This window comes from Mustela erminea, chromosome 21 (genome assembly GCF_009829155.1).
Source record: "Mustela erminea isolate mMusErm1 chromosome 21, mMusErm1.Pri, whole genome shotgun sequence".
Taxonomy (NCBI): domain Eukaryota; kingdom Metazoa; phylum Chordata; class Mammalia; order Carnivora; family Mustelidae; genus Mustela; species Mustela erminea.
The window spans coordinates 25,075,940-25,096,938 of record NC_045634.1 but is presented as its reverse complement, the minus strand read 5'-3'; the positions used below and the strand labels follow the sequence as shown (position 1 = coordinate 25,096,938).

At 40.7% G+C, this 20,999-nt stretch overlaps 3 protein-coding genes across 6 annotated transcripts in view; 1 reads left to right on the top strand and 2 right to left on the bottom strand.

The window, feature by feature from the left end:
* The window catches only part of CFAP97 (cilia and flagella associated protein 97), a 35,660-nt gene extending 22,858 nt beyond the window's left edge, over positions 1-12,802 (bottom strand). The window contains exons 1-2 of one of the 3 annotated variants that reach the window (XM_032328880.1): positions 12,721-12,802; positions 3,649-4,679 (exon numbers count right to left, since the gene is read on the bottom strand). In XM_032328880.1, the coding sequence (XP_032184771.1) occupies positions 3,649-4,663 (1,015 nt within the window). In that variant the 5' untranslated portion in view covers positions 4,664-4,679; positions 12,721-12,802. The other 2 variants (XM_032328881.1, XM_032328882.1) reach the window with 2 other exon arrangements.
* A 6,164-nt stretch (positions 12,803-18,966) lies between these two features.
* On the bottom strand, positions 18,967-20,771 carry LOC116581918 (translation initiation factor IF-2-like). Of its 2 annotated transcripts, none has more exons than XR_004282302.1 (2): positions 20,683-20,771; positions 18,967-19,654 (listed from the first exon to the last, which is right to left on the bottom strand). XR_004282302.1 is itself a non-coding variant. In XM_032329250.1 (2 exons), exons 1-2 carry the CDS (start codon positions 20,406-20,408, stop codon positions 19,606-19,608), a joined length of 645 nt encoding a protein of 214 aa, XP_032185141.1. In that variant the 5' UTR covers positions 20,409-20,436; the 3' UTR covers positions 18,971-19,605. The 2 variants fall into 2 exon arrangements, 1 of the variants encoding a protein (XP_032185141.1); XM_032329250.1 differs by lacking the exon at positions 20,683-20,771 and adding an exon at positions 19,813-20,436 and having other exon boundaries at positions 18,971-19,654.
* Positions 20,377-20,999, top strand: part of SNX25 (sorting nexin 25) — a 120,888-nt gene continuing 120,265 nt past the window's right edge. The window contains exon 1 of the mRNA XM_032329224.1: positions 20,377-20,811. Within this exon, the coding sequence (XP_032185115.1) occupies positions 20,407-20,811 (405 nt within the window). The 5' untranslated portion in view covers positions 20,377-20,406. The remainder of the gene's footprint in view (positions 20,812-20,999) is intronic.

Here is a 20,999-nt window from a genome sequence, read left to right as displayed (position 1 = left end):
AATACAATTTACAATTTAAAAATGTTATCTTCAAGTAACTATTTTACAGTTACATTTACTAGAGTAAAGATAAAGTTTCAAGCTATTTTTACTTCATCTGGAAAAAACTATTTCTTTCACACTAAAGAATAATAATAATAATAATGAATTGATATGTCCAAAAATAATAAATTGACGGAAGTACAGCAATAAAAATTTTTACTAATTAAAAAAAGTCTGTATCTTATAAAAATATACCATGCTCATGGATTAGAAGATTAATATTCTTAAAAAGTCACACTACCGAAAACAATCTACAGATTCAGTGCAATCCCCTTCAAAATACCAATGGCATTTTTCACAGAGCTAGAACAAAGCATCCTAAAATTTGTATGGAACCACAGCAAGACCCCAAATAGCTAAACCAATATTGAGAAAGAATTAAAAAAACACAGTATTACACTTCTTGATTTCAAACTATACTACAAACTATACTACAAAGCTATAGTAATCAAAATGGTATGGAGTGCCACAAAAACAGACACATATATCAATGGAACAGAACAGAGAGCCCCAAAATAAGCACACGCATATACAGTCAATCTATGACAAAGAAGACAAGATTATACAACGGGGAAAAGACTGTCTCTTCAATAAATGGTGTTAGAAAAACCAGACAGATTCATGCAAAAGAATGAAACTGGACCATCTTATACCATATACAAAAATAAACTAAACATGGATTAAAGATTTGAATGTAACACCTGAAACCATAAACTCCTGGAAGAAAACATAGGCAGTAAGCTCTCTGACATCAGTATTTGCAGTATCTTTTTTGGACTAGTCTCCTCAGGCAAGGGCAATAAAAGCTAAAATGAATACGATTACACCAAACTAAGAAGCTTTTGTTCAGTGAAGAAAACCATCAATGAAATGAAAAGGCAATCTACTGAATGTGAGAAGATATTTGAATCATACATCTGATAAGGGGTTTGGTTTGTATACCCAAAATATATAAAGAACTTACACTTTCAAAAACTATCAAAAAAATAACCTGATTAAAAAATGAGCAGAGGACCTGAGCAGACCACAATGAAATATTACCTCATACCTGTCAGAATGGCTAAAATGAAAAAGACAAGAAATAACAAGTGTTGGTGAGGACAGGAGAAAGAATCCCTCGTGTGCTATTGGTGGGGATGCAGAATGGTGTAGTCACAGTAGAAAACAGTAAGGGAGGTTCCTGAGAAAATTAAAAATAGAAATAGCATATGATCCAGTAATTCCATTACTGGGTATTTAATCCAAAGAAATCAGAAAACATTAACTTATGGGGCATCTGCGTGACTCAGTTGGTTAAGCATCCAACTTCTGATCTCAGCTCAGGTCTTGATATCAGACTCATGAGTTCGAGCCCCACATTGGGCTTCACGCTGGGTGTAGAACCTACTTAAAAAAAACAAAACAAAACACTAATTTGAAAAGATATATGGACCCCTATGTTTACTGATTATTTATTATTTACAGTAGTCAAAATAAGGAAGCAACCCAAGTGTTCATACATATATGAATGGATAAAGAAAATGTGGTATATATGTACAATGCACTATTACTCAGCAATAAAAAAGAATGAGATCTTTTCATTTGCAACATGGGTGGACCCAGAGGGTATAATACTGAGAAATCAGTCAGAGAAAGACAAGCACCATATGACTTCACTCATATGTGGAATTTCAGAAACAAAACAAACAAAGAAAAAAAGAGACAAAAAAACAGACAAATACAGAGAATAAACTAGTGGTTATCAGAGATGAGGTGGGTGAGTGGATGGTGAAATAAGGAAAGGAAATTCACAGTACACTTGTCACGATGGGCACCGAGAACTATACAGAATTGTTCAATCATTACACTGTACACCTGAAACTTTAACAGTGTGTATTAATTACACTTTAATTTTTAAAAAAAGGGCAGAGACCTGAATAGCCATCTTTCCAAAGATGACAGGATGGCCTACGACAGCAGACAGGTACCGAAAAAGATGCTCATCATAACTAATCCTCAGGGAAATGCAAACCAAAACCGCAATAAGGTGCCACCTCACACCTGTCAGAATGGCTAAAATCAACAATACAAAAACAACAGGCGTTGCTGAGGATGCAGAGAAAAGGGAACCCTCTTACACTGTTGGGAATGTACATGGCGCAGCAGCTACAGAAAACACAATAGAAGTTCCTCAAAAAATTAAAACCAGAAAGGCCATATGATCCAGCAATCTACTTTTGGGTATTTATCAAAAGAAAATGAAAACACCAATTTGAAGAGACATGCACACCCTATGTTCACTGCAGCATCATTAACCATAGTCAAGATATGGAAGCAACCGAAGTATCCATAGCCAAATGAATGGATAAAGATGTGATATATACATATAATGCAATTATTACTCAGTGATAAGAAAGATATCTTGCCATTTGTGGTGCCACGGACCTAGAGGGTATGATGCTAAGTGAAATAAGATGAAGACAAATACACCGTTTGTCTTTCACTTGTATGTGGAATCTCAAAACCCAAACAAAAGAACAATACTAAACAGACTCAGATATAGGAAACAAACTGTTGCTTACCAGAGGAGAGGAAGGGTTAGGGGCTGCGGGGGACAAAAGAGGTGAGGGGAATTAAGAGGTACAAACTTCCAGTTATAAAATAAGTCACAGGGATGTAATATACAGTATAAGGAATATGGTCAACAATATTGTAATAATTTTGCACAGTGACAGATGGTAACTAGACTTATCATGGGTATCATCTCATAATTTATAAAAGTACTGAATCACTGTGATATATACCTGAAGCCAATAGACTACTGTGTCAATAATACTTCAAAAAATTTGTATCTTAAAGGAACTGCCACCTGAATTATGCTATTTCATCAACTTGGTAATTAGTTTTCAAGTAATCCTCTTTAACCTTTTTTTTTTTTTTTTAAAGATTTTATTTATTTATTAGACAAAGATCACAAGTAGGCAGAGAGGCAGGCAGAGAGAGAGAAGGAAGCAGGCTCCCTGCAGAGCAGAGAGCCCGATGCGGGGCTCGATCCCAGGACCCTGGGATCATGACCTGAGCCGAAGGCAGAGGCTTTAACCCACTGAGCCACCCAGGCGCCCCCCTCTTTAACCTTTAAAGTCTGAATAGTTCCCTACAGTTTATTCCAAAATTTCATTTGGTAGCATTTCTTGCCACTTTCTCTGATATGAAGACAACAGGTCAGCTTATTTTAATTTTAGTACTGTTGCCTTTCTTAAAGAAGAAAGTGAAATCTATCTCATGCCCATATCTCTCAAATGTGAAAAACATCTGTCTCCACTTCTCTCATTTCTGTTGTCTATATGGTCCCTCCAAACTTTATGACTTTGTAAGAAACTAAACAAAATTAGGGTAGTAGTTACTAGTCCTCATTCATTAGCTTTTCAATATTATAACTAATGATATTCCAAGTATTTTTAAGGTAAAGTAGGATATTTGGTAAAGTTATTACATCAATTATCCCAAACAATAAAACATATCTATTTTAGAAAAATCAGTGCAAATCACAGTATTTGCTATTTAAGCTCAATATACCATGAAGTTTACTATTTGTCCAACATTTATAGCTTTTAAAAAGAAAATTACCTTTCAAAAGATGATTGAGATCCATTGTGTCATGTAAGGCTTTTTGTTTGTATCTGTGGTCTGAATTGGAATCTAACACTGAAGATTTTGAAGTGAGATCAGGCCCATGTTTTTCTTGCCCTTTTTTGGTTGATTTCAAAGATTTTGAATTATTTTTTAAATCTTCAACATTTCCATAAACTTCTTGACTCACGTTTTCCTGCCTTTTAACTTTTACTTTTTGATCATTTGATGCTCCCAGTTCAAAAGACTGAACAGGGCTGATGTCTGGAGTTGACAGTGGAGTGACATCTGTCACAGTATCTTCCGATTCCTCAGGGTAGTCATTGACTTTTGGTTTAGTACTTGAAGGCTGTATTCCTGCTGATTTCATTCCTGGTTTATATTTCTGTTTTGGTGATAAGTGGGTTACACCGCATAGACGTTTCTTTAATGATGGCGATGAATCAGAAATACAGTTATCGGACCCTGCATCTGAACAATCTGTGCCTGAACTTGAAGATGAGGAAGACAGAGAGGAAGAGGAGGAAGAGGAATTATTTTTGGAATACTTTTTACTTATGTTTTTTTTAAAGTTATTAGATGATTTAGCTGACTTGGACCTGACATGTCTTTTCCCATCATCACTGCTTTCCTCTCCATCTGTATAATAATCATCCTCACCTTCTTTTATAATTTTAGGAATTCTCCTTGGAGTGGGCAAGTGTACTTTATGCCCTGTTGTAGCATCCCACAATTTTTTTGATCTTGGAGTGGTCAATGATAAAGAATTTCTGGTTTGCATATTATCATTTTCTACAGGGTGTTCTTCTGGAGGAATTTCCTCCTTTTTTTCATTTTCCTTTTTTTGTATTCCAAATTTCGAATTTTCCGTATCTTTATCTATTCTCTCTTCAGGGTCATCATTTTGCTTGCCAAAAACTGTGTTACTTTCACATTTCTTTGCTTCTTCAAAGTCACTGTCAAAGAAGGAATGGTCCACTTCACCTTCTGATACATCTATAAACCGATCCATGGTGGTAAAAATATATCTGAAAAAGAGGCCAGTGTTACCATCAAACTAAAGAATAATTTCCCAGTACTTTTCACTTTTTATAGTAATTACATATCCCAAACTGAGAAGTTTGATTACAGAGAAATGACAAAAAAATAGAGCCACCAAAAAAAAAAAAAGTAACTCAGTAAGTGATAATCAGGCACAAGGGTAACAATAAATTGTACCAGTGATGTGAAACTTAAGTTTAGTTCACAAGAGTACTCAAGGCAAGCTTATCACAAACATATACCTCAGTAAATAGCCATACACCTAGGTGAACCCTAAGGAAAATCTGCCTTCTATAAGTACAATTAGAGTTTAGAATAAGAAGGGATGGTGTTAAACCTCCCCCAAATCAGCTAAGCCATCTTGAATTTAGAATTTGACCTCTAATACTATTCTCCACTTAAAAAACAAAAACAAAAACAAACACACACACAACCCCAAACAAAAAAAAAACCCATAAGTCAAAAAACTGTAATGACTTGGAAGGCAGTTAATTCTATTTCTGGAGGTAAAGAAAAACAAGGGCCTAGAAGATCTTACTGCTATCAGAAGGTACAGTATTCAAATATGCCTGATACCGTGATAATACAACAAAGGCTCTAGTTTAAAGGGGTTTCCAGGGCGCCTGGGTGGCTCAGTGGGTTAAGCCGCTGCCTTCGGCTCAGGTCATGATCTCAGGGTCCTGGGATCAAGGCCCGCATCGGGCTCCCTGCTCAGCGGGGAGCTTGCTTCCCTGCCTGCCTCTCTGCCTGCCTCTCTGTCTACTTGTGATCTCTCTGTCAAATAAATAAATAAAATCTTTAAAAAAAAAAAAAAAAAGGAGGGGTTTCCACTGTCCAAGTTGGAAAATTTAGTACTGGAAAACAAAACACACAAAATACTCTTAAAAATAAAAAAGGACTTCCATGGAAAGCTATTATATGATATTCAAAATCGTAATGATATTCAAAAGGGCAAATAATATGAGGTACATTAAAGGAAAGGTACATATAAATTTCTAATAATATACAGCCAAAAATCCAATTGTGCACTCAGTATACTCAAATTATGATTAATTCTACGACAATTAAAAAAACATGTAATCTGTATTCTCAATCAACCATGATACTCTGGAGCCTTTTATTGCTTAAGTGATCCTGCAACCTATAAAACAAGTACAAACATGATTTAAAAATCAACCAAACTCAAACTATCAGTACTAATGCAAAAGGTTAATAAGACAGATGAGAGGTATGTGTGGTAATACATCTTATCATTATTGGGTAACTTACTCTGCCTTAAAGGTTTTGAAGAATTTAAGAGATTCTGACATAATAAACATAAAAACTTAACTATTCAAATCAACTTTTAGATGCTTATTTAATTTAATAACTTACCAGATTTATTAAAAATGTCTAAGTGCTTAGTTAGACTTCCTTTATTAGATATATAAGTATCCCTGGTCAGATGTCCAAGGTACTTGAGAAAATCAAATATACTAAAATTGTAATTGTGCTGTTCATATAAATTAAATTTACCAGTCTGCAAATGGTATAGAATGTTCAGGGAAAATCAAGCTAAGTGAAGATTAATCAAAGTACTAGTGAGTTTTATTTTATTTATTAACATATATTATTTGCCCCAGAGGTACAGGTCTGTGCAGGCTTACACATTTCACAGCACTCACCATAGCACTAATACTCTAATATTCCCCACAATGTCCATAACCCAGCCACCCTATCCCTATCCCCTCCAATCCCCAGCAGCCCTCAGTTTGTTTCCGTGAGATTAAGAGTCTCTTATAGTTAGTACAAGTGAGTTTTAAAATTCTAACACATTATTATATTTAAATTGAGAAAAGATATGTAAGTAGATCTTAAAAGTTTAAAGAAAAATCAGATAACTTATACCTAAACAATAAATACAAGAAATATTATTTCCCATAGCACAGATCAATGCCCTCATAAGTTTCAAAACTCTATCAACAGAAGGATGCCTTCTCCACAAACCCTCAAAGATATTTAATAGGTTTTAGATGTCAAATTAAAGTCTACTCTTTTAATTTATAAAAACTGAAACTTATCTCCTTGGCATTTGGCTATTAATTTTCAGAGCCATAAAAAACCTATCAGCCTTTTAAATCAGTACCTTCACTTCGGAAATTCATCCTAAGAATATAGTACTAAAAAGAAAGAATGGTATGCATTATAGTATTACCTGTACTGAAAAAACTTAAATGGAAAAATACTATGACTCCATTAAAAAAATTATTTACATCAGGGGTCAGCAGGCTACTGTGCATGAGCCAAATCTGACCTGCCATCTGTTTCTGTAAATAAAGTTTTACTGGAACACAGCCACAGGTTTAGATATTGTCTCTGACAGCTATCACACTATACCTGTAGAGTTTAGCAGCTGTGACATAGACTACAATATATTTATCACAAAGCCTAAAATATTTATCAACTGACCCTTTACTGAAAAAGTTTGTGGACCCCTGATTTAGGTGATATATCAGCATGAAAAATGCACAATACAAAACTGTTTATCCATACCGGATTAATAATACAATTTACGCATTTAAATAAAAACCAGGGGGGAAAAGAGCAAAATTAAGTTGACCTGTTTGAAGAAAACCAACTATCTCACTACATTTTTAATATTTCCATTACTGTTTTTATATAGTGTCCCTGCAATAAATTAAGTAGACTGGGAGTCTGCGCAATGAAAAAGAATGAACAGAGTCAGACACAAACTTGGTTTTGCCACCTACGAACTGTATTTCTGGGCACATGTAAAGGATGTTCATCACAGCACTACTGTTTGTAACAGCAATGAGTTAGGAAAAACGCAAAGTCTAATAAGAGGAAAATGAATAAGCAAAATATTGTATATGACATACTATATGTCAGTCAAAAAGGATGAGCTAAGATCTACAAAAATAATATTTACTAAAGAGAATTAAATGAACAATTATATAAAACTTAAAACACACATGATACTGAATTCCTCATGGGAACAAAATTACATAGCATGGGCTGGAAGGACCAGTTCTTAGCTATTAAACAGCTAAGAGTATGAGGCTGTGAGGGAAGAGGAGGAATGAGGGTGAAGCAGCCCATAGAAGGTAAAAATAAAGAACCTGGCATAGGCCTGGGATCATGGGTCGCCACATCACAAAGAGTATGACTGAGGGGCACCTGGCTGGCTCCGCAATTTGAGCATATGACTCTGGGTTGCGAGCTGGAGCCCCAAGTTGGGCATAGTGCCTACTTAATTTTAAAATTATAAAAATAAAAATAAAAAAAGAGTATGACTGATCATTGTCAATCCAACTCTGCTCATCTGAGTTCAAAAAGGAAACCAATAAATCAAAACAGCCACTGCAGGCTGGCCAGCTCTTACATTATTTTGCCATTAAATTCCCAAAAGTTACCCTCTTTTGTAAGGTAATTAACTCTTTGATCCAAAATACCAAGGGATGGAATAAAAAAGGGTTACAGGCAAATTTTTTTTTCTTTCTCACTTTATTACATGGTTAAAAATACCTTTGTGATTTAAAAAATTTGAGGGGGGGTGTTGCCTGGGTGGCTCAGTCTGGTTAAGCGTCTGACTCTCAATTTCTGCTCAGGTCAGGATCTCAGGGTGGTGAGATCCATGATCCCAGAGTTATGAGACAGAGCATGAAGCCTGCTTAAGATTAGCTCTGTCCTGCTCACTCTGCCCTTCCCTCCACCCCTGCCTCCCCGTGCTCTCTCAAAAAAAAAAAAAAAAAAATTGTATTTTGGGATGCCTGGGTAGCTCAGTTGGTTAGGTGGCTGCCTTCCGCTCAGGTCATGATGCCAGGGTTCTGGGATCGAGTCCTGCATTGGGCTCTCTGCTCAGCAGGGAGCCTGCTTCTCCCTCTGCCTCTGCCTGCTGCTCCCCCTGCTTGTGCTCTCCCTGTCAAATAAATAAAATCTTTTAAAAAATTTGTTTTTATGGGGCACCTGGGTGGCTCAGTGAGTTAAGCCGCTGCCTTCGGCTCAGGTCATGATCTCAGGGTCCTGGGATCGAGTCCCGCATCGGGCTCTCTGCTCAGCAGGGAGCCTGCTTCCCTCTCTCTCTCTTTGCCTGCCTCTCCGTCTACTTGTGATTTCTGTCAAATAAATAAAATCTTAAAAAAAATTGTTTTTTTAAGTTTCTTCAAAATTTAAAAACAAATGGTTTTATGGAATTGCCTGGAGCATAAATTTCCCTAGTTTAGTTTAAAAAACAACTCTTTCAGGGTGCCTGGGTGGTTCAGTGGGTTAAAGCCTCTGCCTTCGGCTTGGGTCATGATCCCAGGGTCCTGGGATCGAGCCCCACATTGGGCTCCCTGCTCACCAGGGAGCCTGCTTCCTCCTCTCTCTCCGCCTGCCTCTCTGCCTACTTGTGATCTCTGTCAAATAAATAAACAAAATCTTAAAAAAAAAAAGCAAAACCCTTTCAAAAACAAATCACCAAATCATTCTATCATGCCTCAGAAAAACTTGTTTTTCAGGAAATACACAAAATTACTAACATAACTCTCTTTGGTATTAGTATTACTATTCTAGTACAACTAAGAGCTAAAACATATTTAAGGTTAAGAGGTTTTTATCATTCCCATTTACCAATGAGAAAAATGAAGCAGAGCAAGAACTTGCCCAGAGTCACACAGCTTGGTAAGTGGCAAAGCCAGGATTCGCAGGCAGGCAGGCAAAGTTTAAAGATCATGTTATTAATCACTGTTTATTCTACTTCAAAATAAGGTCCTTAACTAAGATATGGGTTTTTTAAAAAAAATCTTTAAAATACATTGCTATGATATCTATGATTTATCTAATAATAAACTGCAAGATAACAAGATCTTCTCATCAAGGGGACTTTTAAAGGAAAACGGGATCTATTTAGCAATACGGTTTTAGGAACAGTTCTGTGCAGAAAAAGAGGATCTGTACAGTTAAAATTAGATACACATGTGATTGCCACACATTTTGCTGGAATTTATTTGCTATGTAGCAATTTTCCATTAACAAAGTAAACTGGAACAAACCTCATGGGAACCACAAACTAAACCAGTGGTAGCCTTGAGTAAATTAAAAAGTGTTAACCTAGGTAACAAGAATTCAGAACTTTAACTTATGACCCTCTCTATCCCAATCTGAGCTTGTGACCAAACCGCCTGTCCAAAGACGGTAGTGAATTACAAAGGTATTTCTGACAAGGAGTGACAATTGTGGAAGTCACTAAATTTGAAATGTTTCCAACATGCCTCCTCTTTATGTGTTTGGCATATCAAGTCAATTTTGCGATCCCTGATAATCTTGGGTAAGACCTAAGTAAAGTTCCCTATGAAGGTGCATGGCAAAATAATTCAAGTGAGAGCTAATACCCTTCCATACCCTTAGAGCTTCCCAACAGCCCTGAAAGGAAAAAATTTTACCACCTTACATTAGGTATGAAGAGACTAAGGCCTAGCAATTCAAATGGCTTTAATAATTTAAATTGATAAGTGTCAAGTATGCCTCTTATGACTTCAAGCTTTATCAAATTTGTGAATTAAAAAAAAACTGAGATAGACAGTTGAAATTAAGGATTCAAATGGATAAGTGGGAAAAAAAGCTATCACTCACAGAGATTTTATGACGTGCCAAGCACTATTCTAAGCACTCTTTCATTGATCATTTGCCACTGATTACTTTCACTGACCATTTAATACTGGTAATGACAAGGAAACTGAAGCACAGAGGTTAACTGACATGTTCAAAGACCATGTGGCTAGAAAGCAGTAGAGTCAGGATTTGAGTCCAGAGAGTCAGCCGTCTTACTGGTTATGCTGTATTGAAACAAGCAGAGGAAAATGAATAAGCCAAAAACCTAATGGGGAGGTATACTCTGAAACTGCCAAATAATAACACAATAATAGCACAGACACAGAATGAGGGAAGGTGAGGAGGGCAGGTGCACTGAGGCGCCCAAGTTCAAAGAACGTTCACTGAAAAAAGACTTGGAGCTTACCAAGTGGCAAAAGCATGACTGAGAAATCAAAACATTAAAATGCTCTTAAGTCATCCCAGGATAGCAATATGCAATCTTGGGGTAACCTGCATTACATTCTGCTTGGTCAAACTACTTCTTGAATAAAGCAGTTAGCTCTCAGTGCTATGGTGAAGAGTCCAGAATCTAAGTCATGATCAATGTTTTATAGAACAAGGGATTCATAGTTAGTAAAAGTAATGGTTAAGAGAAAGGGTATGCTGTTAAAGGACTGTGATATGAAAAAAGATTTTAGAGCTGTTATTTGTAGTTATAGATGTAGAACTTCCATCAACGGATGTAATCTGTAAGAAACCTGTTCTTAATAAAATTAAAAAAAGAAAAAACAAAACTTGTTCTTTTTTTTTTTTTTTTTTTTAAAGAAACCTTTTCTTAAATCAACATCAGAATTGCTCAAAATGGAATGGGCTACTTTCTAGGATTATGAGCCATGAGTCACTAGATAGATTTTGGAGCAAAAGCTCAATGTCCACTTGTGATGCTACAGAGGGAATTCATGCATTAGGAGGACATGATTTTCCCAACCATAACATTTTATCAACTAGGTCTAAATCCTAACAAATATTTGTAATCCAAATGATTAGATAGTTCTTTGAAATCCGTTTTTCATAGCTAACAGTTTTGTGCCTTATCTCCTTACTAAACTGGGATCTCTAACATTAGACATTCAAAGAATGTTTATCTGATGGGAGTTTGGAGCTAGGAGGCTTAAGATTTTCTGCTATGTAAGCAGAAAATTCACTGCTTTTCCCTGAGCTAGTTCCCTTGACAGTTTTCCACAACCGTTCCACTCCAACACCGATACCCCCACCACACACACCAGAATTAACTATCCTCTGATCTGTATTTACATGGTTGATGTAACCCTCAACGGTTGTTAGGGACCCACCTTACCAAGTGCTCACAGTTTATGAGAGGTGGCGCGTAACACCTGGGAGACTTTTCAGGCATAATACCCAACAGATAGGGTTATTGTAAGGATTTAAGCACTGCGGTGATTTAACTGAATTTATGGAAAAAATTATCCAACCATCCCACCCACTAGGCAATCCTTCCCATAACATTTATTTCAAAGTTAGTGAGATTCAATTAACATTGGAAAATGAAAATGTGGACTTATGACTGTCACGATTCTCTTTACAACATATTGGGAAAGGATAAAAATGAAATGATAATTCATTTAATAACTCTTCTGGGGCTCAGTGAAAACCTCTATTTGTCAAAAGCTGCCGGGGCGTCACTTGGACACTTACCATCTGTATAACTCCCACAGAGCCAGCAACAGATACTAATGCTTTTTAAGATACAAATAAGATACAAATACCAAATAAGAATCTGACATTTTTCAAACTGTCATGTCGTTACTGTGACATCACATTATTTCTGTAATTAGGTGTATAATACGCTCCTAATAAGGTAACCGACTGGGTATGAAAATCCCGGCCCTAAGTAAAAATCCGTTTTCCAGGACTTGAGTCAAGGGTCCGTTCACCACCTCTTCCTGACCACCCCCTTCCCCGCCCCCGCCAGGGCAGCAGAAGATAACTGAGAGGCCGCCCTCAGGCTCCCGAGTTCAGAGTCAAGTCTTCAGAGGTGGGCGGCGCCGACCCGAACCCGGCTCCCAGTTACCCCCACTTCCTGACTCAGGGCCGACCCGGCCCCCGGGCCATCCCCGAACGCACCCTGGGGGTAGGCCGGGCGGTTCCCACAGGGGCCGGCTGAGGTGCGGGCCCCAAGGACCCTCCGGCCGCGGGCTCGGAAGCCTTTGTTGTGGTTACACCCACCACTGGAGAGGCTGGTTGGGCAGCAGCGCCCACGGAGCAAAGGGGTGGGGGTCCCGGCCAGGCCGCCTTTCCTATCCTCCCGCGCTGGATTCCTCACACCGACCTTGAGGACTCGCCGCTGCCTGGGCTCCGGAGACAGGAAACGGACCCCCAAACGGAGGCGAGGGAGGCGGGCGGGGAAGAAGGGGTTGCTCGCGCGCCGCTTACCTGGGTGCTGCGGCCGTCGCCGCCGTCTCGCGCGCCGCCAGCGGCGTTCTAGGGTCGCGCGCACGCGCTAGCGCGCGCACGCACTCCCCACACGCGGCTCCCAGCGGCATGGCTCGAGCTTCCGGAGGCAGAGAGAGCGGAAAGGGAAAAGTGGGGGGTGCAGAGGGAGCGCCGCGAGTACCGCGGGAACTGGGCGGGGGTCAAACGTGCGGCGCGGCGGCTCCTCGTGGCCCCTCGCGGGGGGGGGGGGGGCGTCATAGAGCGCGGTGGGCCCGCCGGAGGCCTAGAGAGGCTCTCTATGCCGCGCCCCACTGCGGGTGACAGGGAGGGGGAAGACAGGCCCACGACTCCCGGGTGGGAAGGCGCACGTGAAGAAATGAGGCTTGGAGGCCGTTAGTTGCCCAGCGCACCGTTAAGGTCTTACCGCTACTGCCCCCACCCCCACCCCCGCTACTAGTGGCAATGCGGTGGACCTAGTTGGTACAGCGGCTAGTTGGGAAAGTGGCTTCAATTATCTTATAAGTCCTTACCAAAACAAGAGCAGTAATAAAGGGGGACAGCTGTGACTTTGTGATTCTTTTTATCAGCAGAACTCCGATCAAAGAACTAGTTGGTTCTACGATTCAAGAGCCGGTAACGCATTCTGACTACTGGTCAACGAGGTGGGTGGTTAAAGGAAGAAAGTGATCTCTGCGGAATATGTTGAAAGCTATCATTTTTTGGCTTCGAACTCCCAGGCACATAGTAGTTGTGATAGGGTAATGGTGCCCCACATAAGTACCCTTCCCAATCCCTGGAACCGGTGAATAGGCCATTTCACGTGGCAAAAGGAACTTGGTGCAGTGGGGTTAAGGATCTTTTGTGTGTGTGTGTGTGTGTGTGTGTGTGTGTGTGTGATTAAGGGTCTTGAGATGGGAAAATCAACCTAGATTATCCAGGGGCGTTCGGTGTAATCATATGGTTTCTCAAAAATGAGAGTCAAGAAGTTTGGAGTCGTTAGTAGGAGTGATGGTTGTAGAAGCAAGGGGTTGTAATGTAGAGCACCGTGACTTCAGTTAACAATACTGTAGTGCGTATTGGAAAGTCAATACAGTAGATCTTAAACATTTCTCATCACGCAAGAAGTTCTCAGGGGCGATGAGGTGGCTCAGTTAAGCCCCCAACTCTTGATTTCGTCTCAGGTCACGACCTCAGGGTGGTGAGATAGAGCCCTGAGTGAGGCTATTAAGGCTTAAGAGTCTTTTTTTTTTTTTAATTTATTTATTTGACAGACAAGAGATCACAAGTAGGTGGAGAGGCAGGCAGAGAGAGAGGAGGAAGCAGGCTCCCCGCTGAGCAGAGAGCCCGATGTGGGGCTCCATCCCAGGACCCTGGGATCATGACCCAAGCTGAAGGCAGAGGCTTTAACCCACTGAGCCACCCAGGTGCCCCAAGGCTTAAGAGTCTTAAGGCCCTTGAGTGTGGAGCCTGCTTAACATTCGTTTTCCTACTTCCTCTGCCCCTCCTCTCTCTCTCTCTATTGCTCCAAAAAAAAAGTTTTTATCTCAAGGGAATAAATACGTAACTATGTGAGGTGGTGGATGTTAACTAGACTTATTGTGGTATTCCTTTCATAGCTGTACATCCTGGACTTACATGCTGTTATATGTAAGTTATATCAATAAAACTAAAAAAAAAATTTTTTTTTTTAAATAAAAAGCAGCAAGAGGTCAGAGTGATGTATGGGGACCTTGAAGCAGGGAGAGCAAGCACCTCTGGAAGTTGACAAAAGGAAGAAAAGGTGTTCTCCCCTGAAGCCTCCTAGAGGTATGAAACCCTGTAAATACCATGATCTTAGACTTCTGACCTCTAGAACAGAAAGAATAAATTTGTGTTATTTTAAAGCACTAAACTTGTAGTAATTTATTATAGCAGCAGTAGACACCTAATACATTGGGTAGTCAATAACAGTTTTTGCATGAAAGTGCAAAGAAAGCGAGGAACTAAGGGTTATCCATATCCTAGGGAGTGTCACTAAGGAACTGACTGTATTTTTGTTCTTTACAATGCGTTTTGTACTTTCGAGTTATAACTACCAGCAAGTACACAGTATCCTCCTGTTCTTTTTATAGATTAAAAAGTAGGATTTCACTTAATTCTGCCTGATGAAATTTTGCTGGCACCATTTCCCAGGGATGATTTTCTACTCTGTGGTCAAAAGTTTGTTATACAAAGGGTTTGAATAAACATTTCTCTGAAGAATATATACAAATGGCCAGTAAGCACATGAAAAGATGTTCAACATGACTAATCGTTAGGGAAATGCAAACAAATCATGAGATCCCACTTCACACACATTAGGATGGCTATTATAAAAATAAGAGAAAAAATAAAAAGGATTGGCAAAAATGTGGAGAGATTGGGAACCTTGTATATTGCTCATGGGAATGTGAAATGGTATGACTATTGTGGAAAACCATGGCAGAGATCAATAAATTGAACTCAGAGCTACCATATGCCCCAGCGATTTCACTTTGGGTATGTACCCAGAGGAGTTGAAAGCAGAGTTTCAAACACATATTTGTGCACCCATGTTCACAGTAGCAGTATTCACCAAAGCCAAAAGCTGGAAATAACCCAAATGTCTGTCAACAGATGGATAAGCTAAATGTGGTATATTCATGCAGGAATATTATTCAGCTGTAAACAGGAATGAAGTTACGCTAGATGCTACAACATGGATGAATCTTGAGAACATTATGCTAAGCGAAATAAGCCAGGCATGAAGGGACAAATATGACCCCACATATATGAGGTACCTAAAATAGGCAAGTCACAGTAACCGAAATTAGAAGTGGGGGGCCTGACTAGTTCAGTTGATGGAGTATGCAATTCTTGATCTTGGAATTGTGGATTTGAGCCCCACATTGGGTGTGAAGATTGCTTAAAAATAAAATCTAAAAAGAAGAAAAAAGAGACTAGTGGGGGTTGGCATGGAGAGGGGAGGGGGAGTTCTTATTTAATGCGTGCGGCATTTCACTACAGGTTGACAAGAATGATCTAGAGATGGATACTGGTGATGGATGTACAACAGTGTGAATGTACCTAATGCCACTGAACTGTATGCTTAAAGATGGTAAAATATTAATTTTTGTGTATGTTTTATGATTAAAAAATAGCAAAAAAGGCTTATATCTTAAGCTTTAATTTTGGCTTTTTCTGAACTACGAATTTGTAAAAATTTTGCCTTTTGCCTGGTTTTCTTTTCCTATAAAGAGCACATCATCAGTAGTCTATATTGAATGAATCAATAAGCAAATGAAATAGATGGTAAATAAGCTTCTTCAGGCCAGAGATTTTAATTGCTTTGTGCCTCTTCATAATTCTGGTCATAGAGGGTCATTAACTCATAAGTGAAAAAAGGCTCTTCCCCATATTCATTAAATCTGGACTCTTACCAGAAAAGATGAAAATAATATCCCCTGGCCCCTTTTCAAAAATTGTTTTTCACTTATTGTAAACCTCTTGGAACAGAATATGGGCTTGACTTTCTGCAGAGAGCAATTAAAAGATCTTTTTGCATAATGGCTGGAGGTTTTTTCATGTATGCTAAACTTTCTTATGAGGAAATGTTTTTTTTTTAAATTTAGGAATTAAGTTTTGAAGGATGAAGTCTTTATGGAGTTGAAGTTTACAACCAAATTGAAATTAAATATAGTTTCATATTTTTTAAGTTTCTAAAGGGGGTACCTTCAAAATATCTAAGTGCTCTAAGAGGAAATTGAGAAAGCAAAATGACTTAGATTCACATTTGAATTTCCTGTACTTCCACAAAGCAGAATTACTGGCTCTCTTCTCACCACCATAGAACTTTGTAATACCTTAGTAATATATATTACATTGCTTTATGCTTTCCCCCAAACCCAGTTAGAATGTGAGCTCTTCAGGGACAGAGACCATATATTTTTTTTTTTTTTAAGATTTATTTATTTGAGAGAGGGGCAGAAGCAGAGGGAGAGAGAGAATCTCCAGCAGACCCCACTAAGCAGGGAGCCTGATGTGGGGCTCGATCCCACAACCCTGAGATCATAACCTGAGCTGAAATCACGAGTGGGATGCTTAACCAATTGAGCCACCCAGGCGTCTGCAGAGACTATGTTTTACATTGTTTTCTAACAAAACACCTAGCTAATATTTTTGTAGCGAATGAAAGAATAAATAGAAGTCACATACTACCTTCTAGAAGTTCACAATATATTGAAGAGCTGGATGAATGCTATTGTACTGGTTTTGTAAGGACATTATTTGTATAATATAGAAAGCAGTTTGTTTTGTCCTTTGACATTACTTTTAGCTATTTGAAAGATGGCATCGTGGAGGAGAATCTTATAATTTAGGTCCACCACCTACTAGCTCTGTGATTTTGAGCAAGTCATTTAATTTCACCGAGTCTCAGTTTCCTAGTCTGGAAAATGGGATTATAAAATTTACCTAATGTCCTTTGTAGAGTTATAGTGAAGAACTTATGTTTTAAACAGGATTTCCGAAAGTTGAAGTTTCCATTAAGGGATACCTGGGTGGCTCAGTGAGTTAGGTGTCTGCCTTTGGGGTCATGATTCTAGGGTCCTGGCATCTAGCCCAGCATCTGTCTCCCGGCTCGGCAGGGCGTCTGCTTCTCCCTCTCCTTCCCTTCCCCTCCACTTGTGCTCTCCTGCTCTCTCTCTCAAATAAATAAAATCTTTTTTTAAAAAGTTTCCATTAAAATATGAGTTGTTTTTTTACTTTTATTTTTTTATTTCTAAATATAGTATCATGGAAGAATATCATTTATTCATTCAAAAATATTTATTAACGGCCTACTCTGTGCAACCCCTATTCATACTCTAATTAATACTCTAATACTAATTTTTATTGTCTGTAGGTATGTTCTCTTTCCTAGAGCAAATAAATGACAAATGAGAGACACTGGCTTCTTTTTGGTAGTATATAAACGCTTTATATAATATTAAATACATAGTGTTAATCTGAAAATATTAAAAATCTTTACCTAATTTATGTAAGTATATTTAATCCATATTGTGTCCTGCCTACTTTTAATACATATCATGAAAAAGTATCAAGATCAGTTCAAAAATTTTTTTGCCCACATGCATTTTGGAGAAATTAGTTAATAATTAAACACAATTTATATTCTTTTTTAATAATCTGCTGCCCAATAATACTGGATATTAAATTTAAGTAACTGTAGAATTTTTTTCATTTTGTTTCATAACTTGAAAATATTAGAATAAAATAAAGCTAAATGATACATCTATATATATAATCACCAAACTCTTTACTGAGAAACATAGTTGTATACTGTCTCCCTTCCGCCTATCTTCCCTAGGTCCATTTGTTCATTTTATAAGTAAATAGGATTAGATTATGAGGAACTATCAATTCCAAGAACAAGAAATGTGAACTTTAACATATTTACAGTGCTAGGTCACAGGATACCACTGATTTTGGTGACCAGCCAGATGATCCACAAGAAACTGATTAGTGTGTTCCCTCAAAGCAAATGGTGGTAAGTTGTTAAACTAATGCAACCAATGAATTATACTCCCCCTATTTAAGCCCATGTGTAGGCCCCTCCCCACTTAATTACTGGATGGGCCATATGATTTGCTTTGGCCAATGGGACATTAGCAAATATAACCTAAGCAAAAGCAAAGCTAAGCATTAGCAAATATAACCTAAGCAAAAGCTTAAAAAAAACGTGGCATTCCTGAGACTGTCCTGAGAAAAAGGCCAACCTGACCTTTTGGAGGGTAAGGACACAGGGAGCAGAGACAAGCCATCTCAACAGAGAGTCCATAGATCACACAGTCCCAGCCTGTGCATCCAGGAGGCCATAGTTTCATTAGTGATCCCAGGCAAGAAGAGCAGAATTGCCCAACTGACCCCAGTCCAAATTGCTGACCCACAAAATCATAAGCAAATGAAATGGTTGTTATTTGGTGGTAGTTTGTTATGCAACAGTAGATAACTGTGGCACACCATATTTCCAGTATGTCTTCTTTTGGATAATAACCTCTTGGATAATACTTTGTTTCAAAAGAATAAATAACTGGAATTTAAATAAAAACTTGAAACAAACAAAAGTATTTGGCAGGTAAAAATCAAATTGCACGGCTCATTGTATGTAAATTATTCTTCATAAAACAATTAAAAAAATTAAAAATAAAAAAAATCCATCAAATATCTTACTTCCTGTGAATGTTGTATTTTTCCTTTGTTGAAATAATGACAGACGATTCCTTATAGAAAAACAGTATAGTCACAGTAATTTGAAAATACATTTTAATGCTTGCTTTTCTTCACTATGCTCCCTGGGAAGCAGGATATAGAGCATTTTATTGGACAACAACAGTGCAGTTGAACTGTTGAAATTCTTCAGGATTGCTATGAGAAGAGAGTTCTGACACTTCGCTTTTGTCTCCCCCATCCTTTATTTCTCACTGTTTTTCTCGTCTATTTACTTCTTCCCCTTCTTCTTTCTATTCCCGATTGGCCCCATCACCCGTCCTTTCAAATCATTAATCTCTCCAGAGTTCCATCATTTCCTTTACAATTCTTTCATCTATCAAAGATACAGCTGCTTCTTTTACTGCTCTTAGTAGTAATTACTAGTATTTAGCATATTAGCATCCTTTCAGTAAACATCTGTATGTTAAGCATGGGATCGTGATAGGAGAATTAGGAAAATAACGTACTCTAGAAATTATTTGGACCTCTTTCGCTCGTGTAGGTAATAACACTTCTATTGACTCCTTGTAACAAAAACATAGGGACTTGGAGCCAAAGTGCTTATGGCAGCTGTGCACACCCTCTGGCCCCAGGCCGACTTTGGGGGCCTTTCCATAACTAGCAATTGCAGGCTTCATTACTCTTCCACGTTCGTCGGATTCTTTCCCTGAAGGGAAAAAAAAAGGAAGGTTGTTGGGGGGGAAACTGCATTAAAAGCGAGGATCAGGAATGCTCGCAGGTGAAAACAAAGCAGAAATTTGGGGAACCCTAAGCTTGGGAGATTACTTGGCCGTGAAGAACGGAGAGCGAGGATTACGGGATCACCTGAGCCGGAGAATTACAAACGCTTCTGACACCTGCCGCAAAATTTTCCATCGCGGACGGTACCCTGCGGGGAGGGGAGCAGGAGCGCCGGCCCGAGCAGTTACCCTGGCGATTGGTGGCGCCCCCTCCCTTGAGGGGCAGCGGCGGTCCGACCCCGCCCCCGCGCCGCGGGTGGGCGGTGGGGGCCGGGCGCGGCCGGGCACCTCCCACCTGTCACTCAGCGGGCCGCGGTCGCTCTCCGCCCCCCGCCTGACAGGCACCTCGGGGCCGCCCCCGCCCCCGCTCCGCCTCAGGCTTCGCCAGCTTAAGTCACAACAAGGTCCGGCTACCTGGGCGCGCCCGGCCGGACGGCTGCGGGGCGGGCGCCGGGTGGCGGCGCTGAGGGCTCGCCGAGAGGAGCTCCGCGGCGTCTGTTGGAGCCGTTCCCTCGGTGGGCCGCCGGCGAGGGCATGAGCGCCGACCGCCCGTGCCTCAGGAGCGGCGGCGGCGGGAGCGGCGAGGGGAGGAGGCGCCGCGGAGAGGCCACCGTCCAGGGCAGCGCCGGGGGACAGCAGGGCAGGAAATGTGCCTGTGCTTAGCGGCTCAGGAGGCAGCATGCACCCCGATGCCACCGACAGCAGCGGCGCCGGCCTCAACCTCGCGCCGGCCGCAGCCGCCGGCGGCCGCCCTGACTCCGGCGCCCCGGGCGAGCGCCGGCCGGACCCCCGGGAAGACGCGGCGGCGCCGGGGGCTCCTGGCGGCGGGAGCTGGCGAGTGCCAGTGGCCGTGGCCGCACTCGCCGCCGTGTGCCTCTCCTGGCTGGGGCCCGGTTGCTGGCAGGCGACCGGAGGCGCGGGGCCGTGCACCGTCCTGCTCAGGCTCTGCCTGTACCTGGGCTGCGCCGCGGCCGCCTTCCTCCTGGGGACCCTGTTCTCCCTCGTCTGCCGGAGCCGGCGAGCCCCTCCGCCCGACTTCGTCGCCGCCTGGAGACGGCTGGCTGCGGCCGCCCGCCCGCCGGGGGTAAGTACCGGTCTCCCCAGTGCCTCGCGCGCCGGGGCCTCCGCCCGGCCCTCCGCGCTTCCGGTGCCCGCCGCCCGTCTCAGAGCCCCGGGTGGCGGCAGCGGCGGCGGCGTGGTTTGTCCTCTCCGCCCCGGCTGCCGGAGAGGAACCGGGCTGGGGTTGGTTGGCCCCGCGGGTAGCTGCGAGCG

What these genes read in the sequence shown, in the direction of transcription:
- LOC116581918 (XM_032329250.1), bottom strand. Translation starts at nt 20,408, where the DNA reads ATGCTGCCTCCTGAGCCGCTAAGCACAGGCACATTTCCTGCCCTGCTG. An exon ending in TTTGTAATTCTCCGGCTCAG is followed by an intron (nt 19,655 to 19,812) that starts GTGATCCCGTAA and finishes TTTTCCCTTCAG; the next exon opens with GGAAAGAATCCGACGAACGT.